This window comes from Puma concolor, chromosome D4, assembly GCF_028749965.1.
Source record: "Puma concolor isolate L17-30 chromosome D4, mPumCon1.1.hap2, whole genome shotgun sequence".
Classification (NCBI taxonomy): domain Eukaryota; kingdom Metazoa; phylum Chordata; class Mammalia; order Carnivora; family Felidae; genus Puma; species Puma concolor.
In genome coordinates, this window is record NC_141679.1 from 89,067,386 (window position 1) to 89,081,298 (window position 13,913).

Sequence of the window (13,913 nt, forward strand, 5' to 3'; positions counted from 1 at the left end):
CGTTGGGTGGGCACCTGGTGATGAGAAGCCTGTCTCTGCCCACGTGTTTTTTGGTTTTGGTTTTTTTTTTTTTTTTTAATGTTCATTGATTTATTGTGAGAGCGAGTGAGCGGAGGAGGGGCCCAGAGAGGGGGAGACAGAGGATCCCAAGCAGGCTTTCTGCTGCCAGGGCAGAGCCCGATACCGGACTCAGTCTCACGAGCTGTGAGATCGTGACCCGAGCCGAAATCAGGAGTCGGACACTTAACCGACTGAGCCACCCAGGCACCCCTCTGCCACGTTTATTAATTAGCGTCAAATGGTTGTGTTCAGGTAATTCTGTTTCTCCTCTGTGGTTCCTTTGTGGAAGCCAGTTGCTGGAAGAAGTGCCGTGATTTCTGTGTTGATTTGATTGCTTATTTCTTTTTTCTCCTTCTAGATCGTATGTTACATATACTTCACCAGGATCATTGCATTTCTCCTCAAACTCGCCGTTCCGTTCCAGTGGAAGTGGCTGTACCAGGTGTGCTGCTCGTGGGGGACAGTGCTAGAGACTTTCTGGCTGCGGATGAAGTGTCGGGGTTTCACTTAAGGTCGCTCCAAAGTTCCCAGACAGCGGCCACTTTGCTCTCTTCTGATCCACAATTAAGAGTCTCTGTTTGTCCAGGAAAGCTGCCAGATTACGTGAAAGAAATCTGGAAGTCATTGCATTATCGATTTTACTTTGCAATTTTACAAGACTTTGAAGAGAAAAGCCTCAGGCAGAGAGCATGAGATTTGCCCTGTATAATTAAAAGCCAATGAGACGTGGTCTGTCCTTCAGTTACGGGGCTTAGAACGGCTTAGAATCCAGAGCTCCCTTCTTCCGTGCCCGTCAGTGTTTCGATACCACGGGGCCTTTGCCACGCGCTAGGGCTAGTTAGCTACGAGGGTAAGCCGCCAGGTGATTCAGAGCCTTTTCTGCTTCTCGTTCTTCTCGAAGCGTAGACTTGGCGTTCAGTGCCGTGTTAGTTCCGGGTGCACGACACGGTGACGTGGAGACTTCCTAGAGCCACTCGGTGCCAAAGGGCGCTGTAGGAAGCGCAGGGATGTGAGGGGCTCTGAAAAGATACCTGTGACGACAGGCTGAAGCAGGGCGTCGTACACGTCCTCTCGGGGCAGCATGCTCCTAGCTGGGGCGCGGCACACCTTCCGAGGAGACCCTGCCCTGGCGTTTGAGCGGCCGGCCAGCCGGGGGTCGTGGGGGGCTGGGCTGGTTCGTTTTTAGTTCCACGGCCTTCCGAAGAGCAGCGTGCTGATCCCTTTGTTGGGGTGGGTTTTCATTTGCAGCTCCTGGACGAAACGGCCACGCTGGTGTTCTTTGTCCTAACGGGATGTAAATTCCGTCCAGCCTCAGACAACCCCTACCTGCAGCTCTCTCAGGAGGACGACCTGGAAATGGAATCAGTGTAAGACATCTCCTTTCTCGCACCTCCTCCTTTGCCCGGGGACCCGACGTAGCGCAGAGCAGTGCGGTGTGACCTGGGGCAACTTCTCCGTGCGTCGTGTTGCCCCAGAGACGGTACCTCTGTATTTAGTAGAAGGACGTGGACGCCTAAGCCCCGGGCTCTCCCACTCCTTGCTTGTTGACCGACGAGCTGTGATGGGCCAGGTCCCTTGAGGTGTTTGATGATGAGCCTGAGGCCGAGTTTCAGGGGTGCTCCCTCCAGCAAGACGGGTGGCCTTTCGACCTGTCCCGGTTCAAAGGCTGAGCCTCTGCCCTTGCTGGGCCCTGCTGGGCCGTCAGGCAGCGTAGGACCGCTGTGTGTGCTCAGCCCCACTGCGGGAACAGTGACCGGAAGGCAGATCCCAGACGGGCCCCAGACAACAGCTCTCTGTGGAAGAAGAAACACCTTTTTACAGATAGCAGAGGGGAAAACGGTAGGACCATCGGACGTTCTAGGAAGAGCGGAATCTGAGCAAATAACTCGGTCGAAGGGGCCCAGATGAAAGTCCCGTGAGCGGCTGCGTGACCAGCAGGCTGTGGTGGATTCATCCGTTCCCCTCACGGCAGGGCTTCCCTGGGGGCCGCAGCTAGAAGCTGAATGGCTGGGTCATTTGATGTCCCCCATATGCTTTCCATCAGCCATTGCAATCGGAAGCAAGGATGCACCGTAAAGGTATTTTTGTCTCGTGGCAAAAAAAAAATGTTAGAGAGAGAGAAAGCGCACGTGCACGTGCAAGCAAGGGAGGGGCAGAGAGAGAGGGAGACACAGAATCGGAAGCAGGCTCCGGGCTCCGAGCCGTCAGCACAGAGCCCGACGCGGGGCCCGAACCCACGAACCGCGAGACCATGACCTGAGCCGAAGTCGGACGTTTAACCGACCGAGCCACCCAGGCGCCCCACATGGCGGATGTTTTTTTGATTTTGTTTTAGGTTTTATTCCTCTGTGGCAACACGTGATGGCGGTGGTGACCGTTTTGGCAGAGGGGTCTGTGTGTGTTCAAGTCAGGGCAGGGTAGTGGGGGGAGGGGGCACGAGTCAGGTGGAGCCTGGAGAGGGTGTGGCCTTTATCCCGGCGGCTTTGGGAAGGTCGGGATGTCGAGGGTTGTCCGTTGGTTGCCTCAGCTGCCGCTGGCGTTCTGAGGGAGGACCGCTCTGATGGCGCCGTCTTCTGTGGCCGGCCAAGCGTGAGCCGTCCTGTCGTCGTGAAGGGGGCTGCTCTTCGGTGGCCGGAAAGCCGAGTATGCACCAGCCAGGAAGTCAGACCACAGAGGGAGGTTTCGTTCAGGGTGGTGCCCCTGGAAAGGAAGTCGGGGAGCCGAGTGAGGCCAAGTGCCTTTAAGTCAGCGCAGAAATTGTCCTGGGGCTTCCCTTTGGCTGAGAGAAAGTTCGGCCGGAGAGAAAGCCCCGTGGGCTTAACACGATGTGACAGAGCGGAACGGGCCCGAGGTGGAGGGACGCCGCCGTGACCGCCTGCCATCCACACTCACCCGCAGCTGGGCGTGAGGGCCGGTGGCAGCTTCTCGGGGACACCACCGCGCCCCAGGCTGCCCGCTCCCTCTTCTGCTTGGAGCTGCTCTTCCTGAACGGCACCTCTTCAGTCTTCCAGAAGTAACCGAAGCCAGAGGCGAGCAGAGCCACCGTGTTTTCTAGAAGGTCGGGAGCTCTCTGCCATCCCCCTCGGAGGGTGTTTCCTCAAGAAAGGAGCTGGCTCTGATCCTCACCACAGAACAGATATCGCTTCCTCTTGGTGGGAGGGACTACTCCCTAGGCCTCACACACCCCAAAACCAATCCTCCTGACGAGTCTTACCCCCTGGTGGCACACGAACTCTGCCCTGGGCCACTCACCGACCTTATTGACTTGCGATTCTGGGTAGTTTCTTTTCTTCCTGTTTTCGCTTCCTTTCTCTGAAGTGCGGTACATCTGGGAGGTGAGTCTTGACGGTTGAGCCCAGGACAGGCCGTGCTCCTCCCGTGGTCGAGTGCTCCCACCCTTCCTCTGGCTCAGGCCTCGTCCGGCTTCTCCCGCTGAGCCTGCAGAGTGAGGGTGCAGTGAGAAGTAGCCGACTTTCTGTCTTTTTCTCCTTTTACTTCTGTGCACACCTCTCACTGGGCTAACCAGAGCCTTGCCCATTTTGATAAGAGAATTTATCCTAAAAAACTCAGGTTAGAAAGAATTGCGTGCGTGCGGTTTTCGGCGTTCAGACTTGGTCACGGCCCCCTGTGCTTTGCGTGTCCTTGAAGATCTGAATTATTTTCCGCTGTCTTGAGAAGTCAGAACGGAAGAAACATTTGGTGTGGGTTCCAGGGCCGGGAAGCTGCCTCTCTGGGGTTCCCGTTGCAGAATGCTGGCCTCAGGGTTGCGGCCAACCTTTTCCCACTCAAGTGGGTATGTAACAAAAGTGAAAATGGGAATTCGAGACTAGTAGAATTGTTTCTCGACCAGTCCTCCCCACGTTTCAAGTCCAGAAAAGAAATTTCAGTTGGGTTGTACTTTATAGTTGGGTTCCAGAAGCAGATGTGTCCAGGGGCCACTTAGGCCCAGGATCGCGGTCTGGTGCAGCAGAAGGGGCAGCGGGTGCCCGGGGCTCCCTCTTTTATCTTGTGTCCAGTAGGCCTGTTCAGTTGCGAGCGCAGATAGGGTTCTGCTAGGAAAGGAGATGTAGAAGGGAAGTGGGAGGCGGCCGTGGGACCATCTGCTGTCTCCAGCTCTGTTACACTCCCCTGTTCCTTCTCTCAGGCACATCCCTGCCCCACTTTCCTCTCTGTGCTCCACACCTCTCCTGATCCCGCAGGGAGCGCGTCAGCTGGGCTCCACACCTGCCGCCGTCACTCGGGCCTTGAGGCCGGTGCCCTCCCCAAGTCAGGAGTGGCCACTTGGGCTCGAGGAAGTGCTTCCCCGAGCAGGCACTGGAGGCCCACGACAGCTCCGGGTGGCTCCGTCAGCCCCGCAGGCGGTTTGGAGCCCTGCCCCCAGGGAGCTCCCGGTGTCCCTCGGGAACAGTGTGCCACTGGTGCCGGGGCGCAGACCGCACCACCACAGGGGGGTGCACCCGGAGCCCAGAGCAAGGGCGACGAGGAGCTAGTGAGGCAGAGAAAGAGTGAGCAGAGGTGAGAAGGACAGAGCCCGCCCTCTCCCGACCTCACTGTCCCCGTTTGGGAAGTGAAAGGTGACGGCCGGGCGGCAGCCCCGGAGGCTGAGCCTGCCTTCCCAGAGCTGCTGTTGGGGCTGGAAGTCACTGCTGCCCGTTGCCTGACCTGAGCTCAGAGGGGCCTCTCCACGTCGTGCACCGCGTCGCCGAGCTCTGCCGGCTGTGCTGCGGGTGCTGCTCCGGGGGCCGGTCACCTGGTGGCTTTTCTGCCGTTGTCCCCCCTTCGGCATTTGCGTTCAAGGTGGGACCCTCAGGGAGGTGCCCGCGGAGCCCCGAGGTGGCCGGAGCCTCACCTCCCGTCCCTGCGTGTGGGGCTTTCGGGCGCCTCCTTTCTCCTGCCGCAGCGTCCGAGCCCCAGTCGGTGGGGGCCGGCCAGTCTCGCCTGCGGCACCTGGGCACCAGATGTCCTTCTTGCTTCCCAGCGGTTAGCTGCGCGACAGGACACGGAGGCCCGCCGGCGTCACTGCCGTCCGCTGTCTTGACCTGCTTCCGCCCGCCTCCCGTCACCTGCTCTCGTTCCCCCTGTGCCGGCGCACACCCTGATTCCTCCGGCCTTGGGGCCTTTGCCCTCTTCTCGGCGGGTGGGCGCACCCGAGCCCAGGGCCACCTCGGCCGTCTCCCCACTGACCACTCCCCAGTCCCCGGCTCCGGCCACGTGCCTCTGGCCATCTGCCCCCCATCACCCAGGCTTGCGCCCCTGCATCCCTTAAGGGCCTCAGCGGCACAGCCATCCACCCGGTCACCACCAGCAGAAGGTGGCGGTTGACCTCAGCACCTACCTCTTCTCAGCCCACGTGGAGTGAGTGGCCACCTCTCGGGGACCCGATGTCGTGTCTCCTCCCCCCGCCCCCGCTCACCCCAGCGGCCCCGCCTTCCTCCAGCCCGCACGGCAGAGCAAGGGTTTTCTCGGCTGCTTCACCAGCCAGAAAGCTGCATCTGATGAGGGAAAGACAGGGGGCAGGTGTGTGTCCCAGGCCACAGCCCGAGCCCCACTCGGGTCCCGCGAACGGGCTGTGCTCTCTCTGCAGCCAGGGCCGTAGCCCCACGCGGCTGCTGTCGCCTCGAGCAGCTCTGGGAGACACGAGGCTGCGTTTCTTGTCAGACCTCCTGCGTTTGGAAAGGCCGTGCTGGGTGTGGAAAGCCTCTGGTTCCCCTGGGCCTGCAGCCACTCCCCCGGTCCGTCCCAACCAGAGACAGCCGGTGCCTTGAAGAGCAGCCGTGTGCGCGCGCGCCTGTCGCCGGGGAGAGCCGTGCCCTGCCTCCCTGGCCGACGGGAAGTGACGCTGGGTCACGTGGCCAAGTGAGCCGGTTTCCCGTGTCCGGGGGCCGCATGTACACTCACTGACCGCCTCCGCGGGAACCCCCCGGTTCCCCCGAGGTCTGCGTCTTGGCGGCCCGCCTTGTCCTGACTTTGCCAGAAGTACAGCCAACCCGTGAGTCTGAAGGACTCTTGTCTGAGAAAAGTCCCAACTCTGGGGACGCCTGGATGGCTTTGAGGCTTGGTCACAGCAGCAACATGGTGGCAGGAATGAAGGGTGGAAAAGGGTGGAAATTTTCCCTTCCCCCGTAAAATCATTTATTTGCCTTTAGCTCCAGCTGGACCGACTCTAGATATGTCACGTTATAGGGCCACCGAGGTACCATTTGTAGGTGAGGGGATTTGGTAGCTGGTGGAGGGGGGTGGGGACGAGAGTCCTTGGACAGACTGAGTCGGCTGAATTTATTTTACTCACTGGGAAATTCTCGTTGGTCTGGGCACATAGGTGCCTCGTTGTTTTCTAGAGTTCCCCTAGTTTCTTTAGCTTCCAGAGGTTTCCTGTGTGCTCCTTGCCCCACACACATAGCCTCCTGTGTTACCAGCATCCCCCTCTGGAGTGGTAGGTACGTTTGTGATACTCGATGAACTTAAGCCTGACATGTCGTCACCCAGAGTCTGTCACTTACCTCACGGTTCTCTCCTGGTGGTGTGCATCCCGTGGGTTTGGACAAACGTGTCGTGCCGTGTATCGGTCTGACAGACTTCGAGTGGTTTCACTGCCCCGTGACCCCTGTGAGCTGTGCCTGCCACATGGAGCCATGTCTCTGCATGATGTCTCCTGCTACGAAGCCGCCCGGTCCCTTCCTGGGTCCAGAGAGCATTAGAACCTGTCCAGCTCACAGACTGTGAGGCGGGGGGGTTGTCCCGTCGTTGACCCCACCTTCTCGAGAGATGCCGTGACCCACTCTCTGGAAAGGGCCACTGTACTTGGCTCGTCGCGCTCCTGAAGCTGATGTTCTTGCGTGTCTGACCTATGCATTTGGCACAGGGTTCCGTGGCACCTGCTCGCCTCTAGGCACCGGCAGAGATAAGGCCCCTGTCCTGGGGTCACAGCGTGGAAGCAGAGCCACGTGCTTGTTGATAGCCGCGCAGCCTGGCCCCCCAGGTTTGTAGGCAGCCGCCGGTTCCCGATCTCTGACGGCCAAAGAACCTCTGGGCCAGAAGGTTCCTCTGCATCCGTGGTTGTGTCTCATGACTCAGAAAGGATCCGCGTGGCCGGTTGTTACGAATGACGACACCTGATGAACTCTGTGTTCGCAGAGTTCTGATACAGATGTTGCTCTCGTCATCCGTGTAGATCTGCAACATAAAAACTCGTGGAGGCCGCGACAGGGAGAGAGAAGGAGAGAGGCCGTCACTGACCGTAGTAATAACAGCTGGTGTGCATTGATTGGGTGCTTTGGAGAATCTCGTCTTTCTCTGATGACGGTTCTGAGAAGCGTGAGTCGTTTATTATACTTGAGAACAGGGAGGTCAGATGACTTGGCAGAGGTCACACAGCTAGCCCGGAGCGGGGTCAGGACCCAAACCCAGGCCGGTCTGTTTCTAGAGCCGACACGTAAACCACTCGGCTGTGCTGTGGTGACGATGGCCTTTTGCTCCAAGACTGAGACTTTCCCAATTTTTTTTGTTCTCCTCATTCAGAGTGACGACGTCAGGGGTGATGGAGAATATGAAGAAAGTCAAGAAGGTGACCAATGGGTCGGTGGAGACCCCAGGCGACTGGGAAGGCACCGCGTGATGGAGCAGCCTGGCGGCGGGGACTGTCGAAGAGAACATTTAATTTATTAATAGTCCTAGTGGTGAGCGGGGGGCGGTCGGCACCTCCCGACGGTGACACCACAGAGCACGTGGCCGGGAACAAAGCGCCACGGAAACCTAATTTTTTACTCTCTTCTATGGAAACTGGACCTGTGGCTGGTTATAGGCAGCTAGAAATCTCCTTCAGGTGGGAATGGTTCGGGGGGGCAGTGTAGCCAGGAGGAGGATAAAAGGAAGACTCTGTTTTTAATTTATATTTCTTTCTTTTTTTCATTGGGAACTCTCCAGAAATAGGTAGTCATGCCCCAGGTGTGTCACAGCAGAGACCTTGGGGGAGGGGGCAGGGGGGCGGTGGTGCGAGGCCGGAGCTGGTCACGGCTCGGGAGCAGGGTCGCAGGAGCTGAGCAGGGACTGAGGATACAGGGACAGAGAAGGGAAAGACAACATATCGTCGCAGCTTTGGGGGACAAAAAGGAATGAAGTTAGGTTATTTTAGAAAGCAAAGCCCAAGCCCAATTTAGTTATACGGAGCCTGCCCCAGGATTCCTGGCCCTGAGTGTCGCCCCAGACCTTGATCCCAGATTCTGAAAGTGACCAGGAACCAGCAGCTCTAGAGGCCCGGTGGTCGTCTTCCCAAAGGGGCTCTGTCGTCTGAGGGCTGAGTGTCACTGTTAGAGTCACGGCTCTGGGACTGTGGTGGGAAGTGCTTTTCTTGATTGAAGGGTATTTAGTGTTGTCTGATGGGTGGGCAGAAATGTATTTTTCAGCTCAAGAAGCATCATCCAGTAGGGTTTCCTCAAACAGCTGGCTCCTCTGACCACCCAGAGCAGGGCCACCTCGCTTCCCTCTGTGCTTGTGTTCGCGTCTGTCTCGTGTCATCAGAACCCGGGGAGAAATGGGGAGGAATCTTCCTTAAGGAGCAGCTGGGGGCAGAAAACGTAGCGTTTAAGCAAGTACTTAAGTACAACTAAGTCGTCATCATTAAAAAGCTTTTGCTATAAACCGGGTAGGCTTTCTAACAGGAACGGAACAGACTCGTGCCTGTATCCCCGGAGCGTGCATGCGAAGAGAGCAGGTGTGGTTGAGCAGAGCTTTACCCTCAGGGACTGGCGATGGCGACGGCGAGTTCTTCCTCAGACCCCGCAGAGGGCCCCTCCCAACTCCCAGAGCCTGGAGATGGACACAGGTAGCCGCTTCCTGGGGGGACCGGTGGTGCAGCTGGTAGCGAAGTCATTTGGATAACGGGACAAGCTCGGAACGTCCGCTGTGACGCAGGGAAGGAGGGCTTGGCAGTAATTTCCCAACGTGGTTTTGGTCGCACGGGCCTGGGGCGGGAGGCTGAAACGCGGCCTCGTCGGGAATGCTCCCAGGGTACCGGGACCCCTTGCCTGCCTGGGCCTCTCGGGGGTGGACAGCGGCCGTCTCCCGGGGTGGTTTTCTCACCCCTGGCTTGGGGGAGTCCATCAGAAGCCGCAGGATTTGGGGGTGGCACTCAGGATCCCAGACTTGGGCACCTGAGCAGAGTCCTCAGAAAGCGGTTGTTTTCCATCTCCTGGGCCGCTTTCTCTCCCGGATGAAGGGGCAGGAGAGTTTTCGCGTGCTCACCTTAGTCCCCTCTGTGGTCTGTGAGGCTCTTCCTGCTCGAAGTTCTGTCGCGGCCAGGCCTGTGGTGCAAGGAGGCTCCTTCCCAGGCCGCTGCCGCTGCTGACCCTGCCACAGATTATAGGGAAGGGGCCATGTGTCTCCCCACCTTCAGGAATGAAGAAATCTGCCCAAAGTATTTACTTAAGGGACCTTTTCTCTTTTCCTTCCTTCCTTCCTCCCTCCCTGCCTGCCTCCTTTTCTTTCCGTCTCTGTAGTCAGGTTGGGGCTACAGGACAGAAGAAGGAAGTTGCAGGGAGGGCGGGAACATTAAGACTGTGCTTTCGTGGCATAGACACGGTTCCCGTGCTTCTGAAATGTGTCTTGTGCTGTGGCCCAAACCCCCGTAGGCGCTTCCCTCTGGGGGACGCATCCGCTGTTTGTCCTGCAAGTAGATGTTCTGGAGCAGGCCGTGGACTTCTTGGCAGGACCCAAAAGTGCAACAAAAGCTTCCCCCTGGAAGGGTCCCCGTGGAAGCGAAGCAATGAGGGAGCGAGGGAGGAGGAGAGCGGCCGTGGGCACCGCCGACCTGACGGCCGTCCCGGAGCCGGCCGTGGCGCCTGCCTTGGCGCCCACCGTCCTCTGGCAGAGCCCGAGCCTCAGCCACCACGGCGGGGCGTGAGCCAGCGTGTTGGGCTTCTCTGTGCGACACGTGTGCCTCTCGGCTCATGCACACCGCAGCTGAGTGGCCGCACGTGACCACCTGACCCCTCCGGAACCGGAAGGTGCAGGCGAGATAAGGCAGTGATTTAGGAATAAGGGCTGACAAGCGGGTCGTCTGCCCGCAGCCCATGTTGTAACTGGCAGGTGTGAAGTGAGGCCAGGGATGGAGAAGAATCAAAATCCCCGCCCAAGATCGGGAAAACCGGTTCGCCCACATTTTTACAAGTTATTTGTGCTCTCCATCCCGTTCTGTAAAAACATCCTCTCTTTGGCCGTCACGTAGTAGCTGTGGCCGGCGTTCAGCTCTGCCCCCGAGGGAAGGGGACCGACCGATGGGTTCCGAGCCAGGCAGGTGCGCCGGCCCCTCCAGCAGCCCGGTATTCACGGCTACGCGGGCTTCCGGGGACGCGGGGCTACAGCGTAGTTAAGCCCTTCGGTATTCCAGGGATCGGGCGGGAGGGACTGGGTGCACGTCGTGGAGGGATCGGCAGTATCTATGGCTTTGTTTTGTGCTCCCGCTGCCCGTTTCTGCCTACGCGTGCTTCCTTTGAGAGCTCTGCTGTGGACGGCAAGCGCGGCCGGCCGCGAAAGGTCAGGAAGTAAGGGGGTCTGTTTTCCTCCAATGAGATGTGTGCGTTTTGCTAGAAAGCTACTACTTCGACGATAAGAACAATCATCGATCTCTTAGTCCTGGCTCTTAACAGTGGCCGGGGACTCCACCAGCCTCCTTGTCGGTTCCTTGCTGCTTTAAAATTTCAGTAGCAGCGCACTTGAACCTGCCGAATGCAACTCGGGTGAATCGGAGGCCCATTCTCCCCTTAGGAGGTGCTTCCTCTAGTGTAAAAAATGGTTTCTCAGGTCATAGCCTGAGTCCGTTCCGTTTTCTTCCAAGAAACCACTTTGGAGTACAATATCCAGGTTTGGTTTGCTTTCGCCCGGACACAGCCGGCCAGCCAGCCCCAGCAGCGCGGTCTCGTCGGAAGTCTGCTCCGAGCGCCTGTCGAGGCGAGATTTCTGCGCCTGCCTTATGATCTCATCGGGATATCTGCTCTGTCCTGTTCCACAGCTGTCCTCCTTCCTCCCCCTCCACCTCCCCCTCCCCCTCCTCCTCCTCCCCCTCCCCACACCTCTCTTCCTCCCCCCTCAGCCCACGGCTATCAATTCCACGGAGGCTCCGTCTGGGAATACGGGCCGAAGGCTTTGGTGCATTGCAGCATTTGCTCCCAGTAGCTGTGCGAAGGATGTACTTCCTGAGCTAAGGAGAATTTTGTCCAGAGCGTAGGTACTATGCTGTGTTTTATGCTTTGGACCCCTGCACTCAAATGTATTCTTACTTAATGCTGAGGAGTCTGTTACCAGGAGCCAGTCCTTACGGACCAAGAAGAGTGTGAAAGATGCCTGTTTGAACTGCGAGTGGCATTCTGGCCGTCTCCCACATCCTGTGGCATCTTCTCCGAGGAAGGTCCTTAGCACGTTTGACGGTCCGATGACGTGGTTGGTCCTGCTCCATAGCACCCGTGGAACAGCGGAACCAGTTATGGCTCATGCTCACAAGGCGCCGAATTCCACGGGAGGCAGACCCCAGCCCCCTCCTCGGCCCATTCCCACACTCCATGCTCCCCGCTTTGCTTCCCCCTGACCCGCCCCGGCCTTCTCACAGACCGAGGGTGTGCTGAGTGCACGGCGCCCCTGGCCTCCTGCCTGTTCCTCCTGTTCAGGATTCCGTAAACGAGTAGCTTCCGCACGAAAGACGTTAGGCTTTGACATGCTCCTCCTTGGTCTGTCAGGGAGGTATTCATCTGGAACATACCATATGTTCCAAAAGATCGCTCTTTACTCCAGGTTTCTCCAGGGTGTCTTGGGCTGGAAGTCTTTAAAAGAGACCCGCCTGAGTTGATGCTAATACTTGGCACGCCTGGAGTGTGGTTCCTGATTGGCGTACTGACCACTCCAGGGTCCGCAGGGCCCTTCTCTTATAGCCTGGCGTTGCAGCTGTGCCCCGCTGTAGGGTTTGTGCTTGAAAAATGCCTCTCGGTGGTTCTCTGCTAGGGTATGGGACATGTACATCCCCTGAGGTACCGTGTGAGGGAAGCAGGCTGGCAGAGAAGGACCAGGCGTTCAAGGAGCAGGGATCTGGTCGGGCTGCACCAGGGACTGTTGGAATTCTGGGGGCAGGAAGTCTGCAGGCAGGCCATCTGGGAAGGAGGAGTGCTGGACAAAGTCAGCAAGGGTCAAAGTGAGACAGAAAAGCTAACTCACTTCCAAAGCAGTAAGCTGATTTCGAGGCAAGCCTTGAGGTTTTGCGGTGGACAGCCAAGTCAGACGGGCGGGGGGCGGGGCAGAGAGTCAACCTTCTTAGCATTTAAGACACTTAATACAAAAGGATCCCCAAATCTTGTCCACGTGGGGGCAGTTCTTGACGCCCTAAGCAGCTTTTGCCCACCGTAATTTGGATTTGCCTGGTCACGTGACCTCCAAAGAAGTCAGACACATCCAGTCCAGGAGTAAGTTTCATTTGGGGGACAAAATGTCTGTAAATATCGTTTGCTTTTCAGGTTAGATTGGGATGCAGGAGTTTGCAGTATTTTTTTTTTTTTTTAACACTGCTGATCACGGAAAAGTATTTATGTAAACATGTAACGGGTGGGGCTTCCAATCAGGGTGACGTCTGGGATGGATTCTCTTGCTGTGATGCAAACATAGTACAATAAAGATTCTCTGATGGAAAGGTACGTTTGTAATCCTGGAGGGAGTCGCTGACTCCTGGCTGCTGTCTCTCTTCCTCCCCCTCCCTCTCATCATCATTTTTTGGGATTCTTGTTCATTAAACTAGTTAACTGCCTCCCACCTGCTCGCACTGCCAACAGTGACTCCTACCAAGAGAAGTTCCATGCGCCTCAGCAGACCCAGCAGCTGTGGTGAGACGCAGACATGTGACTGCAACCCCAGGGGCTCGGTTTCGGAACAGACTAGAAATCCCTTGTAGTTTCCGGGATGCCCCTGCCTCCACGGGGCCCCGTGAGCGCCTTCCAAATCGGGCCCTGCGGCTGCTGCCCCTGGAGGGGAGGGGACCGCGCAGCCTGGGGGCAGAGCCCTCACCGCGACGGCCTCCGGTTCGCCCTTCCCCGCACAAGTTATCCCACGGCAGAATCCCAGAAATCCAAGAGTTGAGACTCAAGGTGTTTTTGTAGAAGTCGTGCCCTTAGTTAACCACAAATGTTCTACGTTGAGGCGTGACTTAGAGTAAAATTCACCCTTCAAGCGAATGGTTGGAGGGATTTTGACAAGGGTGTATACACTTCTCTGGCCTCCACCGTAATCGGGACGGAACGTTCCCTTGTGCCCCTTCTCGGCCGGAAGCGCCTCGTCTTGGCCACTGCCACACCACGGCTTTGCCTGTCCTGGAGCTTCGTGTGAATGGGGTGCGTCTGTCTGTCCTTCGTGTCCGGCTTCTCCACGAGGCACACTGTGTTGTGATTTATCCATCCGGTGCCCTGGCTTTAAAGCCACAAGAATTGGGGCCAGGGAAGGCTGTGCCCCCTCCCCACGCCTCCTGGCTCCGGCCTTGTTGGGGTGGTGAGGATCACATCGAGGGCTCGGCCCAGTAACGGCTCTTTGTTGGTTTCTGTTTACAGGAACGTGAGAGTGGTCCTCATTCACCTCTGCCGAGACAGAGACAGGGGCCTTAGAATCAGTGTCACTGGCCTCGGTTTTCCAGTTAGCGGCCACGCTTCCCTCCCCGCTCTCGTTCCTGATCCCCTGGGGGGCTTGGCTCACCAACAGCGGGATGAGCAGTAGAATGGGGCCTCTAATGGGGATCCCAGGAATCGGGCAAGACTCTCAGGGATGAGCGATGCCGGGGCCACCCGGGAAGGGGCAGCCGAGGGGAGGCGTGGCAAGGACCTTAGGGACCA

The 13,913-nt window shown here is 57.8% G+C and overlaps 1 protein-coding gene across 1 annotated transcript in view; it reads left to right on the plus strand.

Moving 5' to 3' along the window:
• GPR107 (G protein-coupled receptor 107) overlaps positions 1-12,727 on the plus strand; it is a 71,388-nt gene extending 58,661 nt beyond the window's left edge. The window contains exons 16-18 of the mRNA XM_025932858.2: positions 419-502; positions 1,309-1,427; positions 7,579-12,727. Of these exons, the coding sequence (XP_025788643.2) occupies positions 419-502; positions 1,309-1,427; positions 7,579-7,675 (300 nt within the window). The 3' untranslated portion in view covers positions 7,676-12,727. The remainder of the gene's footprint in view (positions 1-418; positions 503-1,308; positions 1,428-7,578) is intronic.
• The last annotated feature ends 1,186 nt before the right edge of the window (positions 12,728-13,913 follow it).